Here is a 25,210-nt window from a genome sequence, read left to right as displayed (position 1 = left end):
GACCCTCCGCAGGGAAGCGGGAGGAGGGAAAGGGGGCCCCCGAGGATGCCAGGCCGGCCTCCCACCCCGCTCCCCACACGGCCGGGCCTCACCTCCTCCGGGATGGCGGGGTCTCCCCCTGCGCTGCCGCTGCCCCCCGCGTAGCAGGCCCCGGGCGGCGGCGGCGGCGGCGGCGGCTCGGGCTCCATGTCCCCGTTGAAGAGCGAGGCCCCCTCGGCGCTGCTGCTGCTGCTCAGCGCCGCCATCTTGGATCGAAGCGATGAGGAGGGGGGCAGGAGGGGGGAGGAGGACAAGGAGGGGGGCGGAGGGGAGGGGGAGCCGTGTCGCCCCTGACGACCCGGCCGCCCCCAACCGCGACCCGTAGCGGAAGAAGGGGGGTGGGACTAGAGGGGGGAGAAAAAGGAGCGGGGGGGTGGGGGGTCAGTGGGCAGCAAGAGCAGCAAAATTCCCCGAGAGAGTCTTCCAGGCGGCCAGCGGCGGCCGTACGTCACACCTCGGGCGTGACGTCACCCAGAATCGCCGCGTCGCCACTGCGCATGCCCGGGAGGACGTCACCGGGAAATACCCTGACGTCACGGCGCGACACCCCCCTCCTCCTCTAGCGTCACCTAGGGAACCCGGAGGGCGCGGAACTGCTTCGCCACGCCTCCTCTCAGACCTCCCTCCCACTGCCTCGCCGCCTCGGTTGTTGTTATTATTATAAAATGCACTCTTGTTTTCCTTGCGCGGTGTTTTTTTTTTTTTTCCTACCGTCAGGTACGCATTCGTGCATTTAAACGCAAGCTATATTAGTATCGCCTTGCAATGCTGCTGCCCAATATGAATAGTATCAATCTCAATAAATATTAGCATTAGTATCAGTATCAGTTGTTGTTAAAAATAATAAACAAAAAAGACTACCCAAAGAATATAAGTGGTTTGGGAACCATATACTCAAATCTGGTTTTTGCTATTGTACCTGAAATCATAATTATTTCCCCGTGTGGAACGTCTCCAATGCACCTGTGAGAGAGATCGAATTCACCATTTTTTCAGAACATCTTCCACGCTAGCAGACAGATCTCTAGTGCACACATATGCATGTGTAAGAGATATATGAAAAAAACCCCAGTAAACTACGCATATATGAAACTAAATATTTTGCTTTCCTGAGTAAGTTGGTTGCTATTTCAAATTGTGAGCCAAGATAACACAGTTTTAAGAATACTCAGGATGGAATCATTTGGAGTGTGGCATTAAGACTCTGCGATATCAGAGTGTTGAGCAGATATAGGCTATTCTAATATCCCTGATTTTGATGGGTGCTTCATGTGAAACATCTCCAAATAAAAGAGATTGTAGCCATCAGAATTAAAATATTTTGAAAGGGTTTAAAGGGGAGGGGCCCACTAGAAACTTATTAAACCTGATAGGAATGATAGTGGTTATATACATCTGACTCCACAGAACTTCAAAATGGTTAGCCTGTGTTTACAGAGCAATCAAATTGCTCCACATCATATTCCAATGCTCAACGGGCATTTATTTATTAAGTGAGCTTCTGATTATGTTAAAAGTGGAGATAAAGGCATGTGTAATCGTATGTGGAGGTCAAAGATTTGTTTTAGAATATTAGCAACACTTGGACCTGGACACTTGGACACTTGGATCCAGGGTGGTACAATACATTTTGGCAGTGGAAGCGAACTGCACAATCCCCACCCCAATTCTGTGAGATGAGGCAAATGGTGTGAAAGAAATTTTGTTTTATCTGGGAAAAATACAAAACCAGACTTCTAAAAACAGCTGCAATACACACCACTCTGTTGTCCTTCTGCCCCCCAAGAAAGCCCCCAGAATAATGTAATCTAACCTGACTAAACTAGGACATTAAACACAAGTGCTAAATGGTCCTCACGAAGCCTGTCCAAAGCACATAGTTACTCAGTAGCTCGGGCTGTGGAATACATTAAACCAGACAAGTATCTATGGTCATTTCAACAGAACTGCGCAACACACACACACACAACACACTGCCGCCAGAACCATGCATCCCTATCCTATACATGTCTACGCATGCCCTAGGGCACATGGCTTCCCCCAAAGAATCCTGGGAACTGTAGTTTTATAACGGTGTTGAGAAGATCCCTCACAAAGCTACAATTCCTGGTACCCTTATCAAACTATGGTTCCCAGGATTCTTTGGGGGAGGTCAGCTGCTTTAAATATATGGTATGGATGATAGGGCCAACCAGATCATAGAATTATAGAGTTGGAAGAGACCACAAGGGCCATCGAGTCCAACCCCCTGCCAAGCAGGAAACACCATCAGAGCACTCCTGACATATGGTTGTCAAGCCTCTGCTTAAAGACCTCCAAAGAAGGAGACTCCACCACACTCCTTGGCAGCAAATTCCACTGTCAAACAGCTCTTACTGTCAGGAAGTTCTTCCTAATGTTTAGGTGGAATCTTCTTTCTTGTAGTTTGGATCCATTGCTCCGTGTCCGCTTCTCTGGAGCAGCAGAAAACAACCTTTCTTCCTCCTCTATGTGACATCCTTTTATATATTTGAACATGGCTATCATATCACCCCTTAACCTCCTCTTCTCCAGGCTAAACATGCCCGCTCCCTTAGCCGTTCCTCATAAGGCATCGTTTCCAGGCCTTTGACCATTTTGGTTGCCCTCCTCTGGACACGTTCCAGTTTGTCAGTGTCCTTCTTGAACTGTGGTGCCCAGAACTGGACACAGTACTCCAGGTGAGGTCTGACCAGAGCAGAATACAGTGGCACTATGGGAAGCCTACAAAAACACTCCACCCACTTTATATTCCCAGCAACTGGCATGCAGAGACATACTGTCTCAAAGCTGCTAAAAGATCGAGCATTAATACAGTCCAAATACCCAGGAAAATGAAACCTTATTGCCTTGTGTTCAGAAGAAGACAGAGCCGATACCAGGCAGCAGGGACGGCTCATTCCATTCCACCGCCTGAGGCAAAACAGAAAAGTGTTGCCCTGCGAGTGGACTGGTCATGTTGTGCAGATGCCTGATGACCATCTTCCAAAGCAACTACTCTATTCCGAACATAAAAATGGAAAGTGTAATGCTGGTGGTCAACAAAAGAGGTTTGAAGACTGTCTCAAGGCAAATCTTAAAAAATGTAGTATAAACACTGACAACTGGGAAACACTGGCCTGAGAGTGCTCCAGTTGGAGAACAGCCTTTAACAAAGGTGTCGTGGGCTTTGAAGACTCGAACTCAGGACACAAGGGAGAAATGTGCTAAGAGGAAGGCATGCTTGGCAAATCCACACCATGATCAACTCCCACCCGGAAACCAATGTCCCCACCATGGAAGGATGTGTGGATCGAGAATTTGCCTCCACAGTCACTTACAGACTCATTGTTCAAACTGTGTTTATGGAAGACAATCTTAACTCGGCTACGAGTGATCACTGAAGAAGAAGGAGGAGGAGGAGGAGGAGGAAGAAGAAATGCCAAACACCATGCAACACACACACACACACACACACACACACACACACACACACACACCCTTGCTACCTGACCAAAGTCTCACTTACTGGGGTTGTGCTGCTGTGGCATCCAGGTTCCGGCGAAATCATGCAAAAGGCATCACACGACGTTCCTGAGACCCCAGTAAGCGAGATCCTCTCATTTTTATGTTGCTGCACCTAATTACCCGATTGCTTTCTCTGTGCTTGCAACCCCACAAACCCCTATTCATTGAAGTTATCATTTGACATCCACTGTCATCTGCACATGCACAACAGATGTCTGAAATGTTTACACCTTGGCTTAACCACAGATTATGTTTTCAGAGCTGTTGATTTGAGGGAAAGGACATGAAATATACTCAGAGTCGCAAAGTGATTTCATGCTCTTTATTCAGCTCATAGTGGTGAGGAGGAATGAATGAATGTCCCCTCAAAGTATCTGCTTTATATACATTATTTACACAATGGGCTGCACATGATTGGCTAATTCCAGGATTCTACTGTAGGCCAATCAGGTTGTGGATTCACTTCTATCTGGAGCATGATTGGGTGGTTCCTGCTAACCAATCATACTGCTGCATTGTTCTAGGACCAATCAGACTGCTGCATTCTGAATCCTATTGTTCTAGGACCAATCAGACTGCTGCCTTTTGGAGCCTATTGTTCTAGGACCAATCAGACTGCTGCAGTTTGGATCCTATTCAACTCAGTACATAACACCCCTCCCCTCTAAGTTCCAGTCCTGCCCGGAAGGTCGCATTCATAGTCCTCAAGGTACGCCGGTGGCCTACGTGTGCGTTGCGGCCTGGGGTGTTCCCTGGTCCGGGGTTCAGGTTCTGGCTCGTGTTCCAAGGATGGGGCTGTTTGGTCTGGCGCAACCGGCTCACTCAGTCGTGGTTCTGGTTCCGGTGTCCTTTCGGCCTCGCGGGTCCTCTCTGTATTTACTGATTCTGCCTCTCCTGCTTGCCCCTGCTGCTCTATGGGCCTCACTGCCCCACTGTTCCCTTGGGACTCCTCTGACCTGTCCTCCTCCTCCTGGTTTTCTCCCGGGAATCGTCGCCGTATCTGGTCGCAGTGGCGGCGCCAGCATTGCCCCCCATCTGTTAGCACCTCGTACGACACGGGGCCCGTGACCCTGGTGACTGTGGCAGGTACCCATGCAGGGCCTGCCCCAAAATTCTTTGCGTACACTGGGTCCTGGGCCTCGAAGGTCCGGGGGTTCCTGCCTTCCCCCACCACTACCTCATCCTGAGCTCTATCGGGGTGAAGGCGGTCCAATCTGATTGCAAGGCGCCGACCCATTAGTAGTTCAGCGGGGCTCCGGCCAGTCGTTGAGCTGGGGGTGCTGTGCTGTGCTAGAAGGAATGTGGCAAGGCGGTACTCCCAATCCCCTTGCGTCATGCGGCGAAGGGTGTCCTTGGTGGTCCGCACCATGCGTTCTGCTTGGCCATTGGTGGCAGGGTGGAATGGCGCCGAACGGATGTGGCGGATGGCGTTCTGCACTGTGAAGGTTTGAAATTCTCCTGATGTAAATGCAGTCCCGTTGTCTGAGACGAGAGTGTCAGGGAGCCCGTGGGTTGCAAACAGCCTGCGTAGTACCCGGATGGCTGCGGACGTAGAAGTGGACGGTACCAGTGCGACTTCCAGCCATTTGGTGTAGGAGTCCACCACTATGAAGAATGTTTTCCCCTGAAAGGGGCCAGCGAAGTCCACATGCAGGCGTGACCATGGTGCTCGGGCGGACTCCCAGGACTGGACTGGGGCCCTTGGGGGATCTGGGCGGGATTCCTGGCAGGCCTGGCAGTGTTTGACCCAGGCCTCTATCTCTCCGTCGATCCCCGGCCACCACACATAACTCCTGGCAAGGGCCTTCATTCTTACTACCCCTGGGTGTGTCTCGTGTAGGGCTGTGAGGACCCTTTTGCGGAGGGGCTGGGGAACAACGACCCTGCTTCCCCATAACAGGCACCCCTTGTGGGCTGACAGTTCATGTTTGCGGGTTGTGTAGCCGGCGAATTCTGGCCCGGGGCTGCGGCTGGGCCATCCCCTCCACACCCAGTCCAGGACCCGGGAGATGACCCTATCTTTCTTGGAATGGTGTGCAACTTCTTGTGCCTGAATGGGGCGGTCAGGAAGCAGCTCCAGGCTCATAACCTCTTGTGCAGGTGCTGGGTCGGGGCCTGTTTCCGGTAGTGGTAGCCTGCTGAGGGCGTCTGCATGGCCCATCGCCTTTCCAGGGCGGTGAATCAGTGCATACTGGTAGCTGGCAAGGAAAATTGACCACCTGAGGACGCGAGGAGACAGCACTTGGGGGGTCTGCTTTTCGGGGGCAAACAAGCCAAGCAACGGCTTGTGGTCAGTCACCACGGTGAAGGGCCGCCCGTACAAGAAATCATGGAATTTTTTTACTCCCTTCACGATTGCCAGACCCTCCTTGTCGATTTGCGAGTAGTTCCGCTCGGTTTCGTTGAGTGTCTGGGAAAAGTATGCTACCGGTACCTCTCTTCCATCCGGGAGTTGGTGTCCCAGGACAGCGCCGATGCCATAGGGCGAGGCGTCGCATGCTAGCACCACCGGCAGCCTCTCGTCGAAGTGTGCCAAGACCGAGTTTGAGACAAGCAAGTCCTTGACTGCCTGGAATGCGGCCTCCTGGCGCTGGCCCCACACCCAAGGGGCCCGCTTGTCCAGGAGTCTGTGTAGGGGCTCCGCTACCGCCGCCTTGTGGGGAAGGAAGGAATGGTAAAAGTTCAATAATCCCAAGAAGGCCTGAAGTTCAGTCTTGTTCTTGGGCGCTGGGGCATCACAAATGGCCCGTACCTTGTCCCCAGTCGGGTGAACCCCTTCTGCATCCACCATAAATCCCAGAAAGTCCACTTGAGGCACTCCTAGTAGACATTTTTCCCGCTTCACCTTGAGACCCGCCATCTGGAAACGGTGCAGAACAGTGCGGAGGCGGTCCTCAAACTCCTCTGGTGTGGGCCCGGCAATCAACACATCATCAAAGAAGGGGGTGACACCAGGAATCCCTTTAAGGAGAGAGTCCATTAGATTCTGGAATATGCCTGGTGCCACGCTGACCCCGAATTGCAGCCGCTTTACCCTGAACGCTCCTCTGTGCGTCACAATCGTCTGTGCCTCTGCTGTGGCCTCATCTACTGGCAGCTGTTGATATGCTTGGGCCAAGTCCAGCTTGCCAAAAATTTTCGACCCAGCCAGGGTGGCAAGGACATGGCTGACCACTGGCACTGGGTATGCATGGGCCATGAGGGCCTTGTTTATGGTACATTTGTAGTCTGCGCAGATGCGGACCGAACCATTAGGCTTGACGGGTGTGACGATTGGGGTTTCCCAGGGGGCATTAGGCACCGGCTCCAGCACTCCTTGCTCCACGAGTCGGTCCAATTCCTCGTCTATACGGGGTTTCAGGGCGAATGGGACCCGGCGGGCCTTGAGCCTGACTGGTCGTACTGCGGGGTCAAGCTGTAGAGCAATGGGGGGGCCCGTATACTGTCCCAATTTCCCATCGAAAACCCCCGGAAACTCCTTGCATATGGCGTCCACGTCCACTTGTAAGCTCATGTGGTTCACCCCGGTGATGGCTAGTCCCAGTGGTCCAAACCATGCCAACCCCAGTAAGCTAATGTAGGGGCCCTTGACCACAAGCAAGTCCAGTTGCCGCGTCCGCCCTCGGTATTGCACCCTGAAGGTCCCCACCCCCATTGTGGGGACCTTACGTTTCTGGAAGTCCCGGAGGGTGAATGGGGCCGGCCTGAGTTTGGGACCCCCAGTAGGACACAGTTTCCTTAAGGTCCTTGCCGAGATTATGGATAGAGTTGAACCCGTGTCAAGCTCCATGCGGCATGGGGCCCCCTCTATCTGTACCTCTACATAAATTTTCTCTACGTTGGGGTGGGGCAACTGGTATACCTGGAAGTCTGTGAGCTCCGTCGAGTTGCCTTGGTGCGTTGGGCCCCGGGACCTGGGGCTCTTGGATTGGTCATCTGATGCCTGGCTTCGGGTGGGCCGAGCCCGACACACCCGGGCGATGTGTCCCAATTTTCTGCACTGCCTGCACTCTGCGTTGCGGAAACGGCAGGTCCTCCTCTCGTGACTTTCTCCACAGCTTGCGCAGTTCCCTCCTTCTCGTCGAGGCAGCTGTGGTATGTGGGCTGCTTGAGTGCGCTGCTGTACTCGGTGCACCTCCTCCCTGTCGGATCCCGAGTCGTTGGTGAGGTCTTCGTGGTGGACCCTCGGTTGGGACGGCTGGCTCAGCCGTGCCTCTTGCGTCGACCTCTCAGCAGCTTCTGTTGCCAGGGCCTCCTCCAGAGCGACCTGGAACGTTAGGTTCTTCTTAGCGTAGAGGCGTCGTTGCAGCTTCTCATCCTTCAGGCCACCGACGAGGCGGTCACGAAGCATGTTCTCCAGCTCTGAGAAGTTGCAGAACCGGGCAGCTTGGCGGAGAGAGGTCACAAACCCAGTTATGGTTTCCCCAGGGGCTTGCCGCTTTGCGTAGAAGGCATTTCGACGAGCCACCACTGAGGGCTGTGGCGAAAAGTGCCCCTTCAGCTGTTCCATTATTGTTTTGTATGGAACAGTAGCGACGTCTTCAGGCGCAAGGAGAGCCCGGGCGATTTCAAATGTCTCCTCTCCGCAGACGCTGAAGAATATTGCCCTCTTCTTGGCGTCTTCTTCATCGGTGACCCCTTTGGCTTCTAGGAGGAAGGTGAAACGGGAGGCGTACGCTTCCCAGTCTCCAGATGCTGGGTTGAATGGCGAGAAGCTGCTGTCGGTTGCCATTCTGAGTTCCTTGGGTCCCGGAGCTGAAGCCTGGATACACGGTGCGAGGCAGCGGTGCGGCAGGTGGCGGTGCTGCGGTGCTGTGTGTGGCAGTCAGCTCAGCGGGATCCCACCTTCGTCGCCAGTGAAATATACTCAGAGTCGCAAAGTGATTTCATGCTCTTTATTCAGCTCATAGTGGTGAGGAGGAATGAATGAATGTCCCCTCAAAGTATCTGCTTTATATACATTATTTACACAATGGGCTGCACATGATTGGCTAATTCCAGGATTCTACTGTAGGCCAATCAGGTTGTGGATTCACTTCTATCTGGAGCATGATTGGGTGGTTCCTGCTAACCAATCATACTGCTGCATTGTTCTAGGACCAATCAGACTGCTGCATTCTGAATCCTATTGTTCTAGGACCAATCAGACTGCTGCCTTTTGGAGCCTATTGTTCTAGGACCAATCAGACTGCTGCAGTTTGGATCCTATTCAACTCAGTACATAACAGGACATCAAATGCCAGTCATTTTTCAAGAAACTACAGGATACCTATGGATTGTGGCCAACACCATGTGTCCTCAGCTTCAAGCAGCAGTGCTGGGAGTGTACTGGAGCCAGATTAAATGGCAGTGTGTAGACAGCTGTAGTTTAGTGCCTCATATTTCTGATTTCTCCGTCTCTCTTGTAGTGTGTGAAGTGGAAATCACTCAGCCACAGATGACTTCTGGAGTTCATGCATTAACTGCTTGGGAGAGATCTATAGATCCTCTTTCCGAGTTACAGTACAGTAGAGAATGGTGCGGTGCATGGACCACTCAAGTGCGTGAAAGCATAACCAATCTTTTCAGTGACCCTCAAAATAGTCCAGTATATGTTCCAATTCAGGTACTTGTGTGACAGCAGTTACAAATGATTGAGTGACTTATAGTTGAACAGAAAGGTGAAATTGGACTTCTTGAACCAGCAGTTTCTTTCCGCTACTCGGATTTCCCTCCCTCTTCCATGAAGAGGCATAACCTGAAAACATCCAATGATAAAATAAAATAAAAGTAATGTTTCCTGCCAAGATATCATTTTGTGCTGGGTCCAGACACTTTGCCAATAATTTTAGTAGGTCATAGGAGAATTTTAATTTTGTTTGTACCACAGGGCACCTAACGAAACCACAGTAATATTGAAATACAACAGACTCACTCAATCCTTATAGCAAATTAACTGCTTCATTGCAAATTGTTCAGTGCAGCATTTCTTAAATTGTGTGATACATCTGGACATAAGACAAAGAGGGCATCCAGACCTCCAAATGGTCAGATCCAGCCAATCCCCTCACAACCTTATTATGCTGTGCTACCACTTCAGAGTGCCAGTTCCCAGAGGCTTTTTAGCCAATCCTTTTACCAAAAACTTCCCCAATGGATTGTCAGGAGAACTTTTTTTTGAGGGAAATCTTGTCCTACTCCTCGGAAGCAAATTCATACCCTCTCGATAGTGTCCCAAGGCAAACCAACAAAGTCTGATAAATCAATTTTTGTTGATATGTATCTGCCCTGAAATAAAGATGGCCTTACTCTTAATTTGTGGGAAATTGCACAATCATATTCAGTGGAATGGTTTCATCAAAGATTACATACCTTTAGCATTGGATAAAAACACACACACTTATATGAACAGGTCTTACAGTAAAGTAGTCATGAACCCATTTGGTCTTTGACACAGATCAGTTTTTGGTGAGCAGCATCAAAATCTGTAATGGCGTCACCAAGCAACTGGTGGTTCTTGAGACATTTAAAATATATGTAACTTAAAATATATGGTGAGGAGCAAAGAACCACACCTCAGCAAGGGTGCTGCTTCATTCTGATGATAAGAATAAGGAGCTGGCAGTTCTTCCCCATTAAACCCTAAACAGATTGGGAGCAAACTGCTTGAAAGAACACATCCTCTTCTATTAATCTGGAGATAAGCTGTTGAGATGTTCTTGGATGTTCTGTTGCCTTCTGAGGCAAGGTTGGTGGCAACTCCTGATGGAACTTTTTCTGTGGTGACACCTTATATGTGGCACACCTGATGGCCCAAGCGGTTAGGTTATCTTCCTCTTTAGTTGTGCTCCACCAGCAGTTGAAAACTTTCCTTTTAAAAGAAGCTTTTGGTTCTACTGCTGTTTTGTATATTGACTGTTAATGCTGCTCCTTGTGTTTTTACTTTTTGCTACTGCTTTAAGTTTCGTTAATTTGCATTTTAACGACTGCATTACTTTTTCCTTTATGTTTGCTTCTTATTGTAAGTGTTCTTGAGAGACACTTTAGTGGAAAGCGAAAGCAGAATAGCGATGCATTTTTGAAATAAATTATATCAGCAATGGATGGCAGTTAAAATCTGATTTAGGCTGTTTATATATCAGTCATGAATGATGCTGGATGCCTTAAATCATCTTCATTTCCTGACAAGACCGTGTCACCAAACCACAACGTTCTACACAAATGGGGGCGGGGGGAGCCTGTGGCTTTCTGTGTTTTCTTGGATCACAGCTCTCATCATCTCTGGCTCTTAGCTATGCTGTAGGGCAAAACATCAGGAGGGCAACAGGGTCCTCGCCATTGCTCTGCACCAGCATTACAGAAGAGCACATGTTCATCAGGTATCATGCAGTGCTCTCTGGTTAGAAGATGAGTGCTCTTTCCTTTGTTGACCATGGATGATGTTTGGGAGAAAACTGACAATACAAGGATGACTACCGCCTGGTAGTATCCTGGAACAGGGGCACTCTAGAAGGAAACAAGCAAACTCTCAAGCACTGAGGTGCTCCTGTCAGACTGTTGGGCTATCCTGCACAGACACCACTCATGTAAATGTGAGGAATGTGAGAACAATGCTGTAAGTAGCAATAAACATCATAATTGAGAATTAAATGTGTCTGATGATGGTTTGAAAACTACTGCAATCTTTGTTGGACTTTTGCTTATTCTGCCACTGTTGGAAAATTATGGCAGCCATGTTGAAAAGGGCCGTGGTTTGCAACCCCCGGCTGTGAATCTATTGCCTATGCGTGCTGCTATTTTGTCTGTGGCTTATTACAAAGTTTCTTGCTTGAAAAGCCAAATAAAAACAACAATAACCAGCTGTGGTAACATTAAAATGAACCCCATCAAATATTTACAGCTAGTTTTAAGAGCAGTGAGACGGACAAAAGTACAGTCAAGTGTACAAAGGAAACAGCCTAATGGATATAAACCCCCAGTTCTTAGTCAACTGAGAAGTTTGTTCTAATATCTTTCCTCCCGCCTCAAAGGTTGCTATGGAAAAGCTGCTATTAGTTCACCCAAGCTTACCCTCCCAAATCCCATATAGCTATCTTGATACTATATGTAATAGTGCTTTCTCTAGTATAGCTCTGAGTGCTTCAAGCAATAAGAGAATGACCTTTGGGTCTCAGGAGATCGTTCCATACAGCCTGTTAGATCAGCCCACACTTTAAATGGAGTTTCCGTCCAATTCAGCCAAATCCATCCTCCTCCTTTTTACAACTCACTAGTCAGTGACTTTTTAAAAGCCAGAAAAGCAGAGTTTTGCCAACAAACATTTCACCGTGGCTTTCCCGACTTACAGTGCTAAGTGGCACATTGCATTTGATGTGACAAGCTTGTTTGCCACAGCTGCACTATAGAAAGATGGTAAGGTGGGAAGCTGTGACTCATAATGTTCATGGGCATGTGCCAGAGACCCAGATTGGCTATGAATAGGAATTGGCAAATCTGCCATTTTCAGTTTCTCTCAGTTTCTCATTTTCCAGTTCAGTTCTCCACACTTCCACAGCCAGTGTTTTTCTTCTAGAAAAAAAGGTGCCTTTAGTCAACATGAAGTTGTTACAGGAAGTGCCACAATTTAAACCAGTGCTTTTCTTCTAGAAAAAAAAAAGGTGCCGGTATTGCGCACCCTTGAGTAAAGGTAAAGGGACCCCTGACCATTAGGTCCAGTCGCGGACGACTCTGGGGTTGCGGCGCTCATCTCGCTTTATTGGCCGAGAGAGCTGGTGTTTTGTCCACAGACAGCTTCCGGTTCATGTGGCCAGCATGACTAAGCTGCTTCTGGCGAACCAGAGCAGTGCACGGAAACGCCGTTTACCTTCCCGCCAGAGCGGTACCTATTTATCTACTTTCATTTTGACGTGCTTTCGAACTGCTAGGTGGGCAGGAGCTGGGACCAAGCAATGACCTTCTGATTGGCAAGCCCTAGGCTCTGCGGTTTAACCCACAGCGCCACCTGTGTACCCTTGAGTACCCGAACTAAATTGTAAAGTGAAAATCAAACAAACAGGTGATTGGAAACAATGAGACCCTGAGTGCCTAACTTATGCTCTCTGCGTTGTTTTAAAAATCTGGAACCCTTTTCAAAATACAAACAACGCATTATAAGCCCAAGCACCCTTATACGGATGCTAAAACCCTTTCTGATAAAGAACTGCATTTAGACATATTTACCTATAAACAAGTATGCATTATTGTGCCGTCCTGAATAAATGAAGAGTGTGTGAGGACACCCCTTAAGGCAGGCATAGGCAAACTCCGGCCCTTCAGATGTTTGGGACTACAATTCCCATCATTCCTGACCACTGGTCCTGTTAGCTAGGGATGGTGGCAATTGTAGTCCCAAACATCTGGAGGTCCGGAGTTTGCCTATGCCTGCCTTAAGACCAGGGGCTTTGCAAACAGCACATTTAAAAATTACAATACTAGCTGGCTCAAGCAAAACAAAAATTCCTAGTGACCACTGAATGACCCTTTCGCTGATAATCTTGGGTCATTCATGAGTCATGGTTTCTCCATGGAACAATGAACTCTTGCACTCAGACGTAACTCTGATAATGTTATATAATATGACCACATTCCCCAGGAATAGAAGAGAATCACCAGCTCTTGCTTTTATTATTCATAAAGAACAAAATATTCTCTAGGTGCTGCACAAAAATGTAAAAACAACATAGTCCCTGCCCAGGGCTTACATGATAATACATGAGCTCTGCTGACTTGGCGTAATTGGGTTCTGCTGGGTGATTTTAGCAAATCTGCAAGTGTTTTTGATTCCCAATAGTTGAAACTTCCAAGTAAACTTCTAGGTTTATTTTTTAAAATCCGTAAAACTTTGTTATGGTTAGCCTTGTACTATTTATCTCAGTTACTGCATACACACCAAAGCACACATCCCTACCTGCAAAGAATTACGGGGCTTGAAGTTTACCCTTCACAGAGCTACAATTCTCAGCACCCTTAACAAACTACATTTCCCAGGATCCTTTGGGGTGGTGGTGTGTAGGCTTTGCACCTAAGAAATAAGAGTAATCGTCTTGGACAACATCTTCCCGCAGTTGTGTGAGCCGATGTTAAGAGTTTTCTGTTGAAATCCCTACACTTATAGTCTCTCAGATATGGATCTGTATTTGCATATGCAGATCATCGCAGTGTATTGCTCATGGCTTGTAGTGGGTAACTGGATAAAACCCCCTCCCCCCAGCCATCAGTTTGTATCTGGTTCAACAAACAATTATTCTGCACTGGCTCTGGTTGGAGGATAGTAAACAACAGCAGAGTAGATCCATCAAGCCTGAAGTCTGAATGCCCCAAATCTAATAAGTGTGATGAAAAAAGGAGAATGGGATTAAGGAAGGAACAGGATAACTTTCACCATCAATACAGTAAAGGTAAAGGTACCACTGACCATTAAGTCCAGTCGTGGCCAACTCTGGGGTTGCGGTGCTCATCTCGCTTTACTGGCCAAGGGATCTGACATACAGCTTCCGGGTCATGTGGCCAGCATGACTAAGCCGCTTCTGGCGGGCCAGAGCAGTGCACAGAAACATAGTTTACCTTCCCACTGGAGCAGTACCTAGTTATCTACTTGCGCTTTGTGCTTTCAAACTGCTAAGTTGGCAGGAGCAGGGACTGAGGAACGGGAACTCACCCTGTTGTGCGGATTCGAACCGTCGACCTTCTGATTGGCAAGCCTTAGGCTCTGTGGTTTAACCCACAGTGCCACCCGCGTCCCTTATCAATACAGTAGTTCATACAAAATATGACGACTCTTTCAACCTATGATTGACTTTCTCTAGAATGCAAACCAACCAAAAACTGGATTGACTTGAGATATTTGTTTTTTAAATCCCTGAATCACTTATTGGCAAAATCAGCCCAAGAAACTGCATACCACCATTTGCTGTAAGGCTGAAAGCTGACAGCCTTTCTCCGTCCTTACTTCCATCAAAGTGGTATTTCTGGGCTGTGATGCTTCAGTCTCCTTGATTCAATCCCTTCTAAACCTTAGTAAGTCTCTTGTGGTACCTTGGCATCAATGGATAGGAATGCATTACTCGCATGCAGAAAGTCTCTGATCCAATCGTTTGGGATCTCGAGTTAAAAGGATCAGGTAACAGGCAATATAAAAAATTGCTACCCACAGATTCTGGAGAGCTGCTGTTAGCCAGACTTGACAATTTTGGGCTAGATGGATTAGTCTGAGCTACTCTGACCTCATATAAGGCAGATTCTTATGTTCCTATTCAATTTAAATCCTTATTAAATTCAGTTATCATTCTTCTAATAATATTATCATTTTATCAGAGTCTCTTCTTGGCATGGTAGTGTTAACTATTTAGAAGATAAAGTTTTTGGAAAGGGTATTTTATTTCTTTCTTACCAGTTTTCTCCAGCATCTAGCTTATTTTAAGAGCTTCGTAAACAAAACTATCCAGTGACTGTAAATGCTTCCATACAATGGGAAAAAGCAGCCCTCTGATCTAACCTTCTAAGGAAATTCAAAACTGGTATCTTGGCATAGCACTCAGAGCTTGTGTAATGTAAATTAGCACAGGCTTGCCTCCAACAGGAAGTCACAAGAGACCTATTGAAATATACATGACTATTTAACTCCATTGATTTCAGTCGGTCTGCTCTGAGTAGGACTTAAGGTTGACTATGTAGTTCAGCAACATCCGACAGGCCAAAGATTCCCCACACTCTGGCACGGGATTAAAAAAATGAGACAAACACCCATGAAATTAAACACTGAAAGAGAAAAGCAGATGATCTGGGAGGTGAGGAAGGAAGGAGCACAAGAGAAAGGTGAGGACCTATTTTTCCTGTTGCTGCCTCCCTCATATAAAAAAGGGGAAGGATCAGGCTGGTAGAGACATAGGGAAAGGGACCTTAAGTATAGAGACCGGAATTTCCAAGTACTCCTGACAATGGGGAATGGAAGCTATAAGAAAGGTGCTCATTGTACCAGGACCTTACTGTAATTTATTGCACACTTTTACGAGAAATGCATATTTCAGTTAACCATATAGCTCTTAGGCAAAGAACATGTCTTATTTCTCACAGCATATATCACTTTTTGGTATGCAACCAATTATATACATTTCAATAAAGGATGTAGGGTGACAGCCAGTGTCCTCCAGCTGAGATGCAATTAAGCCTGTGCTTTTAAAGAATGGCCGCCACCATCATCTCAAGGGCAGGTTGGAGGAAACGGTGAGAGAAAGCAGGTGTTCTGCACGTCACTCTATAAGACAACCCTACCCTAACTCCTTACCCTAGCTTTTAACACTTGAGATTTGTGTGTCCCCCCCCATGCCCACCTTATTTCCCGTAATCTTAAAATTGTTTCAATCTGTTTGTAATATTGTGTTGTGTTTTAATTGTCGCAATTTGCCCTGGGAACTTGGCATAACAAATTGTAATACTACTTCCGCTACCACTACTAATAATACTACTAAACAGGACTGGCTAGCTAAGCTATTTTTGCTCAGGGGCAACGTCAGGGTGGCAACTTGAATAAAATATTGGGAGGGACCAGGTAAGCCCCACCCTGCATAATCAATCACAAGACGTGGGACATGCACACCATTTGAACGGCAATGTTCGTCAACTATGGCCTGGCACCTTCAAATATTTTTCTTTGGGGTGGGGAAGGACCTTTGTCCCTAGGAATTGGCTCCTCTGGGCAACATTCATCCTTGGCCCACCCTCTGGAGAAGAAGAAAAAGAGTTTGGATTTAATATCCCGCTTTATCACTACCAGAAGGAGTCTCAAAGCGGCTAACATTCTCCTTTCCCTTCCTCCCCCACAACAAACACTCTGTGAGGTGAGTGGGGCTGAGAGACTTCAGAGAAGTGTGACTAGCCCAAGGTCACCCAGCAGCTGCAGGTGGAGGAGCGGAGACGCAAACCCGGTTCACCAGATTACGAGTTCTACCGCTCTTAACCACTACACCACACTGGCTCCCAGCGTCTGGAGGCTGCAAGTCCCCAGGAGAGAGTGAATCCACCCTCTTTTTGCTATCACCACCACCAAAATTGGCGGGGTCATGCAGATGAATCTGTTACAGCCTTTCTCTTCCTTATGTTATAGGGGCAAGATGTTTGCAAAGGATGCCTCATCTTCAGATAAATTCCCCGGCCTACTGAAAGTCTAGTAAACAGTCACCATCTGTCCAAGATGTGTTTATTAAATACAAGGTCTACTGCAACAACTGTGTTATTTCTTCTTCAGCGCTCTCTTTCCTTCTCCTTTCGCAGGGCGTCCTTTCCCGCGCAGCTTTTTCAGCCGTTTCATCTCGTCTTTGAAATCTTCATGTTCATCTCTGAAATGAAAGAAACAAAGCTGGTGAAAAGCACCGAAGCGTTGGTATCTGCAGGGATTTTTAAAATTTTATTTTTAAGGGGGCAGAACATAATTGAAAAGTGGGAGCAGGCAAGTTTCAAACTAAACAGATGAGAACAATGCCTGCACATTTTGCCTCGTATTTAGTGTTCAAACATAGTTGCACTATTTTCTTACATGAAATGGGATAGCCACCATAAGGCTGGATCGGTTTGAATGAGAAACAGGAGACAAGCCTCATGTTTAGTTCTTTAGTGAGTGTCTTCTCAAACAGCTCATACGCCAGCTTTGCACATAACACTATACCATGGTTTCTTCAACAAGGTATGATTTGACTTTATTTATTAAATTTATATCCTGTTCTTTCTCCAAAAGGAGGCCTGGGGGGCAAACATGTCAGCACTAAAATAACACTATTAAAACTTCCAGAATCCGTTAAAACCAACCTTTTAAAACCAGTTAAAAACTCTCAAATCAATGATTTCAGGGTCACTAGGGGCAGAACTTTAAGCTATCAAAGGTCTGGGTAAGCTGTAGCACAGATAACAAACCATGCATGGCTTGTTTTGTGAAAAGCTTGGGTTTGTTTTCTGGATGTTTTGCTTTTGAAGCTTAATGAACATCTCCAGTCGGATGGCCCAATCAAGCCATTGCTAAAGAAGGGTGTTGCATTTGTATGCAACACCAAGTCATTGTTAAAAAAATAAACCAAGGTTCTTATACCAGCAACAAACCCTGGCTTCAAATCATGGTTTGTGGCAGCAAACAAGCCATAGTTAAGCTGCTGGGGAAGGTGTGGATAATCAGTCAAACCATGGTTTAACGTCATGTGTGAACCAGACCAGAACCTCAAGGGTGACCTGAAGAGGTAAGTATATGTAAGAAGGTGACATCTCACCAATCTTCTAATAAAACCAACTTCTTAAGACTTATAGAGCATAAATATTTAAGTTTGACCCTTCATGGTAGCAATGCTACTGACCATAGTCCACAATTTTCAAGTCACAACCATGAGGGCTAGGAATATACTTTCATAAAATGGAAATTGAGATAAATGCCTTTCAGGAATTCAGGTTTGAGGTACAATAATGGGATGGCCTATGTAAAGACTCACAGTAATGCCTCAGCTAAGAGCAATACAAATTCCCCTTGCAGCCAAGAAAAAGATTTCCTGTGATGTACTCTTTATCCTTCACTAGTTATCCTTTTAGTTTCCCTGCTTAACACATTTTTGGAGCTTGTACCCTTCTGTCAATGTGGTATTATTAAAACTGCCAGGGATCATGCAAAAGTTTTGAAGGGGGTGGGGGGAGCTTTAATGAGACCCAAGAGAGAAATCACTTCACGTGTCTTATTTGGCTGCAGGAAGGATTCTGCTTACACTTCATAGGATCAGAGTATGCCTTTTAATAAAGCCAACTTTGATTAAAGAGTCTTGAACTGAATTAGAGCTTTAATTTTGATTTACCTTTCCGAGTTGCTCTACTTGTCCATTAGCGAGATAATGTCGTTTGCCTAAGGCTGTCAAGCTGCTAATATTATTAGATGTTCATGAAGTACCTTTCAGGCCGTGATTTTGTTCCACCCCCATAAAATGCCTACTGACTATTTGCCTGCAGCCAAATGCATTTCTGAAAAGTGAGATTGTGAACCCATGCAGGCGTCTCTGAGTAAGAGACCTGCTAAAGAAAGGTGCTTGCAAGAGCCAAGTGTGTAATTTATATCTTTCCTGCACCAAAGGGATGCCCTCCTGTGAAATGGGCAGCTGTGACATTTTCTCCCCAGCAACAGAGAACACCTGGATGGCTGTTATACCGGATTTAAAAATAGCAGCATTCACTGTCTGTTATGTGAAAAGCATTTTGAAGCCAGTATGATGTCAAAAAAGAGCTTGATTTCATGGCTTAAAATGCTGTTTGGAAGATGCTGGCCTGATAACAAACAGGAAACCATGGCTCATATCCAGCAATAAAGCTACCTTCAGCGTTGTGGGTCCAGTTTTATGGCACTCCCTTCCAGCTGAAGTCAGACAAGCCCCCTCCCTGTTGGGCTGAAGACTTTAATTCAGTAGGCATTTTAACTGATGTTTGATTTTATAGTTTTAACTGATTTTAATTTTTTTTGGTATTTTATCTTTGTAAAACACTTTGATTATTGTAGTTCAGTGGGATATATATGAATCAATAAATAAAACCTGGTGAGCAGAAGGTTCCCCTCTCTTGATTCCACTAAAAAGACCTGAATTTGGAATCTTGTGCACACAAAACACAGGGGTCCTTCCTCTCTGCTTGAAGCAAAGAAGCAGGCTCAAACCACCTTCACCAGCTGTAGATGATAAGGAGCCACCTTCTCCTCTCAGTCCCCAAGTCTCCCTTCATCAACACCCCCTTGCCTGGATCACCTGTAGAGGCCATAGTAGCGAAGTTTCGTCATGAGGTTGTGGTAGGCATTGTGTGGAGGATACCAGCCATAAACTTCCTTCCGTTTCGCATAGGGCTGCTCGCTTAACAGCTTCACAACTTTCATGGACGATGAATCAGTTGGGCGAGCCACTTCTCCAAATATCCGAGCGCTCAAGTGGGCCATCCGTAAAGCGTAGTAGGAAAGATTGGACGACATCTCCAAGCACAAACTGGGCGGCACATGGAATTGTAGGCACCTCCTCACTAGAAATGGTGGAAGGCTGCAGTAGTGAGACAGTCCAGTACGCCAAGTTTCAATCAAACGTCTACTTCCATTTTCAATCTCTATTTTAAAAGAACATACAAAGTGCCTTGCAATTTCAATATTTTTCTTCTAAAGATTATCATTAAGCCTTCATATTCTTAAAACATTTTGTACCTTCAAAACTTACCTTTTCCATTAAGCTATCGGCATAGCCCAGCCTTCCCCAGCCTGGTGTCCTCCAGATGCTTTGAACAACAGCTGACATCATATTTGATCATTGGCTATCCAGCTGATGCTGAAGGGAGGAGCTGCAGTCCAGAATATCTAGAGGACACCAGGTTGTAGTTCATATTCCTAGTTCATATTCCCAGCAACTAAAAAGAAGTCTAAGCATTTGCATATATTTGTCCCATTACTAATGGCCCTTCTTTACATCCTCCTTGAGTTCTTTTGCCTGGCTTGAACTTTTATAGGCCCATCTGAACTATATATTTAAAGCAGTACCAGATCATTTTAAAGAGTCGTGGTGGGCACTAGAGAATCTTGGAAAGCGTAGTTTGTTAAAGCTGCTGATAACTGTTAGGAGATCTTTATTCCTCTCATGGAGCTACAATACCCAGAGTTCCCTGGGTAGAACTGATTGTTAAACCAACCCGAGAACTGTAGCTCTGTAGTTAGGTTGTCTCCTACAGCTCCCAGCACCCTTTAACTACAAATCCCAGGATTCTTTGGAGGGAGCCATAGCTGTTTAAAGTGCCATGATACTGCTTTAAACGTATAATGCAGATATGGCCATAATGCTTCTTGCTTTTCTGGATGGAGGACCAAGACGGGTGTGTGAGACAATGAGACTGTGTGAAGAAACTGGCACGCCGTGGAAAGGCAAAATCTGTATTTGTTGCTCCAACTGCTTTCGCCTAGGGCGTATGCCCCCATTGCTAGCATGCAGCCCTGGAAAGTTGCTGAAAAGAGAAAGTGGCCCTGGACTGAAAAGGGGAGAGGAACCTGCAGCCTTCCAGATGCTGTTTCAATTGCACTCTACCTCTCACCAGCCCCAGTACAAGGATTCAATATAGCAGGGACTTCTTTAAAGAGAGATAGCTTAGGGAAAGAAAGATGAACCTTTTGGGAAGAAATTCAGTTGGAGGGAAGGTCAAGGAGGAGGAAGCTGCAGGAGGAGCCTGGGTGCGTTTGCTCACAAGATGCCTGCTTCTTGGGAGAAAAGCAATGACAAACCTAAACAGCATCTTAAAAAGCAGAGACATCACCTTGCCAACAAAGGTCTGTATTAAAGCCATGGTTTAAAGCAAAGGTCTGTATTAAAGTTAAAGCCATGGTTTTCCCAGTAGTGATGTATGGAAGTGAGAGCAGGACCATAAAGAAGGCTGATCGCCAAAGAATTGATGCTTTTGAATTATGGTGCTGTAGGAGACTCTTGAGAGTCCCATGGACTGCAAGAAGATCAAACCTATCCATTCTTAAGGAAATCAGCCCTGAGTGCTCACTGGAAGGACAGATCGTAAAGCTGAGGCTCCAATACTTTGGCCACCTCATGAGAAAGGAAGACTCCCTGGAAAAGACCCTGATGTTGGGAAAGATGGAGGGCGCAAGGAGAAGGGGATGAAAGAGGATGAGATGGTTGGACAGTGTTCTCGAAACTACCAGCATAAGTTGGTAGCTTCGGGAGGCACTGCGGGAGGCAGTGGAAGACAGGAGTGCCTGGCGTGCTCTGGTCCAGGGGGTCACAAAGAGTCGGACACGACTAACGACTAAACAACAACAACAACAACTGCTATCTCTCGCTGTGTTAAACCGGGTTTAATCTCACGGGAAGGGCACGTCGGGTTGCAAACCTATACTGTATCTGTTCCCGGAAAACGGATCCTAATCATCCTGACGCAAGGCTGGACTCTGGAGCACGCTTCCTGGAGAGCAAGTTCAGAGATCCCATCGCGATCTGTACGGATTTCAGCCTAGCGTAACGTAAGGAAGCGCGCACGGATGCGACTCGCTCCGAGGAAATGAAATTAAACGCACCCAGTTCCAAAGTGAAATGCCCCCGCAAGTCCGTGCCCAGGACTCTCTCCTGGGAGTTTGCAAACGGCTTTGCTCACAACCCTCCGGGGCAAATGAAAGCAGGAGCGACCCTTTACAAAACACTCCCTCCCACACCTCACCTGCCCCAAGCGCTCCTCCGCCTGCAGGAAGCGTGCTTGCTCGTAAGCGCTCCGGGTCCGAGTCCGCGCGCAAAATCTCGAAAGCGGAAGGCGCCGCCGAGGGGAACCTTGGAAGGTGAGCACGCGCATGCGCCGTATCCCCAAAGGATGCCGCCATTCGGCCGGGCCCGGGAGTGACGTCAGCGTACGGAACCCAGAGGCTCGCGGGACTCCTCTTTCAGCAGCGAGGAGCTGCAGCGCGTTTGCTCCTTAAGTGGCAGCTGGGCGGCTGGCAGGACTTGTGCCGCGTAATACCCAAGATCCTACGGCGCACACCTAAGTCTATTAAAGCCAAGGGGCTCAAGGCACTCCTGTATGCACTTTACAGAGGACTAAAAACGCAATGAAGGTTTCTGTTTACACGTGCCTGCCTCTGCACAGGATCGGGATGCTGTTCATACAAACAGTCCTAAGCCTGTGGGTTTAGATGGGAATCTGGGTGCGCACTTGTTACGCTCCAATCCTATGCACTTGGGAGCAAACATTGCTGAACTCAGTGGGAATTGCTTCCGATAGACACAGGATCCAGCTGCACTTCCCGTTAATCGCAGTGGGGTTCAACCACTTCGATTTGATTTTTTTTTAATTAAGAGTGTTACAGCCACAACAACACCCTCTGCACATTTTATCTAAAAGTATGACCCCGCGATTGAACACATTTGGTGTTGCTTCTGAGCAAACATGCCTAGGCTTGCAAATGTAGACTGCCCATTCTGCACTCGCCTATGCCTGGATAATGGCCACAGGATCAGGTTCTTAGGATGCAATTCTATCCACAGCACTTAAAGGTAAAGGGACCCCTGACCACTAGGTTCAGTCATGGCCGACTCTGGGGTTGCGGCGCTCATCTCGCTTTAATGGCCGAGGGAGCCGGCGTACAGCTTCTGGGTCATGTGGCCAGCATGACTAAGCTGCTTCTGGCTATCCAGAGCAGCGCACAGAAACACCGTTTACCTTCCTGCCAGAGCGGTACCTATTTATCTACTTGCACTTTTACGTGCTTTCGAACTGCTAGGTTGGCAGCAGCAAGGACCGAGCAACGGGAAATCACCCGGTTGTGGGGATTCAAACCGCCGACCTTCTGATTGGCAAGTCCTAAGCTCTGTGGTTTAACCCACAACGCTACCCGTGTCCCATCCGCAGAACTTACTAGGAAGGAAATGCCACAGAATATAGTACCACTGATCATTACCTGTGAGTAAGAATGTAAGGGGTTCAGAATGGATAGCAGAAATCATACACATGGGCGGAGTGATCCCTATTGGCTTCAGTGGGCCATATACCTCTCTATACACCAAGATCTTCACAACAGGCTATTTTCTGGTTCTGCTGCTTAGGATGGATGGAAAGGGAAAGGGCCCTATCAGTAGTGCCCCCACTATTGTGGAATGCTTTCCCTGAAGAGGCTCACTGGGTGTCTGCCTTGATCATTTTGATGCCAGAGAAGGACCTTTTTATTTCCCCATACCTTTTAATCTAAACAGTTTTACTGCTGTTCAGATCCTTACTTTGCTCCTTCACATTAATTTGTGGGTCAGTGCAAGATACTGCAAAGCCTTAGATTTTTACAGGGTCCTTCCTCAGAGAAGGAGAGACATTGAGGCTGAGAGTTATGTCTGTAGCCCTTTCCTAGAGCATCCCATGTTTATTGCCACAGCCTGCCTGCCTTTCCAGGAAAGGCCATAGAACTTCCTGTAACTTTGAAAATGAGTCCAATTTTCTGATTCAAAATATAATATTTCAGGAAGACAGGACCTTCTCATTCTGGGGTACATCCTCTTGCTTTGATGCCGCAAGAATGCACACAGGGAGTGCTACAATTAAAATGAGGCTGCATTTTAAATTGTATTTTAACCCGTATTTTAATAAACTGGTTTCCCCCCCCAATTATGTTTTATTGTAATTTTATTGGTGTTGTTTTATTGGTCCTCCTGGTCGAGGAGGGTGGGGTATAAATTATTATTATTATTATTATTATTATTATTATTATTATTATTATTATTACTGATGTTCACCTCCCTACCCACAAAGTAAAACTGACAGGCACTGAAAAGTGTGGAATAAGTGCTCCTGTTTTTTATTTTCAAAACAGTTGCAAACAAATATGAAAGTTTGTTTCAGTAGAAGCATGGGATGAAATAAAATAAAAGAGCCTTCTCACTGAAGCGCATTATGTGTTGATAGCGTTATTTGCTGCTTTTTATTAGGTAGCACAGTGGCTCACAAAGGCAGCAGGCGGGTGGGCACTGTGCCGGCAAAGTGTGGCCCATAAAGCCACACCAGTAAACAAAAGAGCTCACGTCATTTGCGCAAGGTGCCTTGTTTACTTCTCGGCAGAATGGAGGAGGCTTTGTATAATTCATAAAGCCATAAATGGTTTGGGGCCCCCATTTGCTCTCACTTCTGTTTTCCCACTTCCCTCAGGGAACTGCAGACTTGCTGCTTCCCAGAACAATAGTTTAAGCTTACTTTGGTATGGGGATCTGCGTTTATGACCTTCTGCCATATATTCATAGCGTGGGGACCTTAAATGCCTGAGATTGTGGAGCGTTATTTCCTGTGGAATCTGCCTCTCTCTTGCATGGGCCCCATAGTGTATAGTGTATGCATTTTAAGCAGCATTATACCACATTAAACTGTTCTGGTCCCCCCTGGGAACTGTAGTTTGTAAAAGGTGCTGGACATTGTCAGGAGACTTCTAGTCCTCACGGAACTACAATGCCCAGAGTGGTTTAACAGTTAATCCCCCTTCCCAGGGATTAGATGGGGTCCTTCCCACTTTGATCTGAAAAGCTGGGAATTTAAACTGGGACCTTTTGCTTGAAAAGCATGGGCTCTGAGCTACAGACATCCCCCATCATCATCATCATCATCATCATCAACAACAACAATAATGCTCCCCCCATACACATTTAGCTGGGTTTCCCCAGCCACTCTGGACAGCTTCCAGGGGAAAAAAGGATTCCTGGCATCATCACAAGGCTTTCTTTTCTTTTTTTTTTTTTAAAAAAATATTTATTAAGGTTTTTTTAGATATAAAATGCACACATAAAACAATCTTGCTTCTATCGCAACAAATTCTTCGCTTCTTTGGACTCCCTCACGTCCCCCTCTCCCATTTACGTTGTTAAAAAATTTTTTCCAAACAAATTATCAACTTGTTTACAGTCTCATGTCCACACATTCAAATATAATCTAGCACTTTTTCCAATAAAATTTTTATATTTTCTTTAATCTCACTTAGCATCAAATTTAAATCTAGTTTGGTGGTGGCCAATTTTTTATAATCTAGCATCCTTCTTAACATTCAAACAAATTACAATGTTTTTGTAGATACATCTTGAATTTCTCCCAGTCTTCCTCCATCTTTTCTTCTCCCAGATCTCGGATT

General features: G+C 46.7%; 2 protein-coding genes across 5 annotated transcripts in view; both read right to left on the bottom strand.

Annotated features, from left to right (window-relative positions):
* BRAF (B-Raf proto-oncogene, serine/threonine kinase) overlaps positions 1-265 on the bottom strand; it is a 59,643-nt gene extending 59,378 nt beyond the window's left edge. For both annotated transcript variants that reach the window (XM_081878896.1, XM_081878897.1), the window contains exon 1: positions 93-265. In XM_081878896.1, coding sequence (XP_081735022.1) covers positions 93-245 — 153 coding nt within the window. In that variant the 5' untranslated portion in view covers positions 246-265. The remainder of the gene's footprint in view (positions 1-92) is intronic.
* A 16,498-nt stretch (positions 266-16,763) lies between these two features.
* On the bottom strand, positions 16,764-21,895 carry MRPS33 (mitochondrial ribosomal protein S33). 3 transcript variants are annotated; one of them, XM_081879033.1, is made up of 3 exons: positions 21,781-21,895; positions 19,338-19,683; positions 16,764-16,916 (listed from the first exon to the last, which is right to left on the bottom strand). In XM_081879033.1, the coding sequence occupies exons 2-3, from the start codon at positions 19,553-19,555 to the stop codon at positions 16,811-16,813; spliced, it is 324 nt and encodes a 107-aa protein (XP_081735159.1). In that variant the 5' UTR covers positions 19,556-19,683; positions 21,781-21,895; the 3' UTR covers positions 16,764-16,810. The 3 variants fall into 3 exon arrangements, with proteins under 3 accessions (XP_081735159.1, XP_081735157.1, XP_081735158.1); XM_081879031.1 differs by having other exon boundaries at positions 19,338-19,602; positions 21,781-21,893; XM_081879032.1 differs by having other exon boundaries at positions 19,338-19,619; positions 21,781-21,834.
* Between the last annotated feature and the right edge of the window lie 3,315 nt (positions 21,896-25,210).

This window comes from Podarcis erhardii (assembly GCF_964252035.2).
Source record: "Podarcis erhardii genome assembly, chromosome: 10".
NCBI lineage: Eukaryota > Metazoa > Chordata > Lepidosauria > Squamata > Lacertidae > Podarcis > Podarcis erhardii.
This window is presented reverse-complemented; position numbering and strand designations above follow the sequence as displayed.

What these genes read in the sequence shown, in the direction of transcription:
- MRPS33 (XM_081879033.1), bottom strand. Translation starts at nt 19,555, where the DNA reads ATGTCGTCCAATCTTTCCTACTACGCTTTACGGATGGCCCACTTGAGC. An exon ending in CGCTACTATGGCCTCTACAG is followed by an intron (nt 16,917 to 19,337) that starts GTGATCCAGGCA and finishes CTTTCATTTCAG; the next exon opens with AGATGAACATGAAGATTTCA.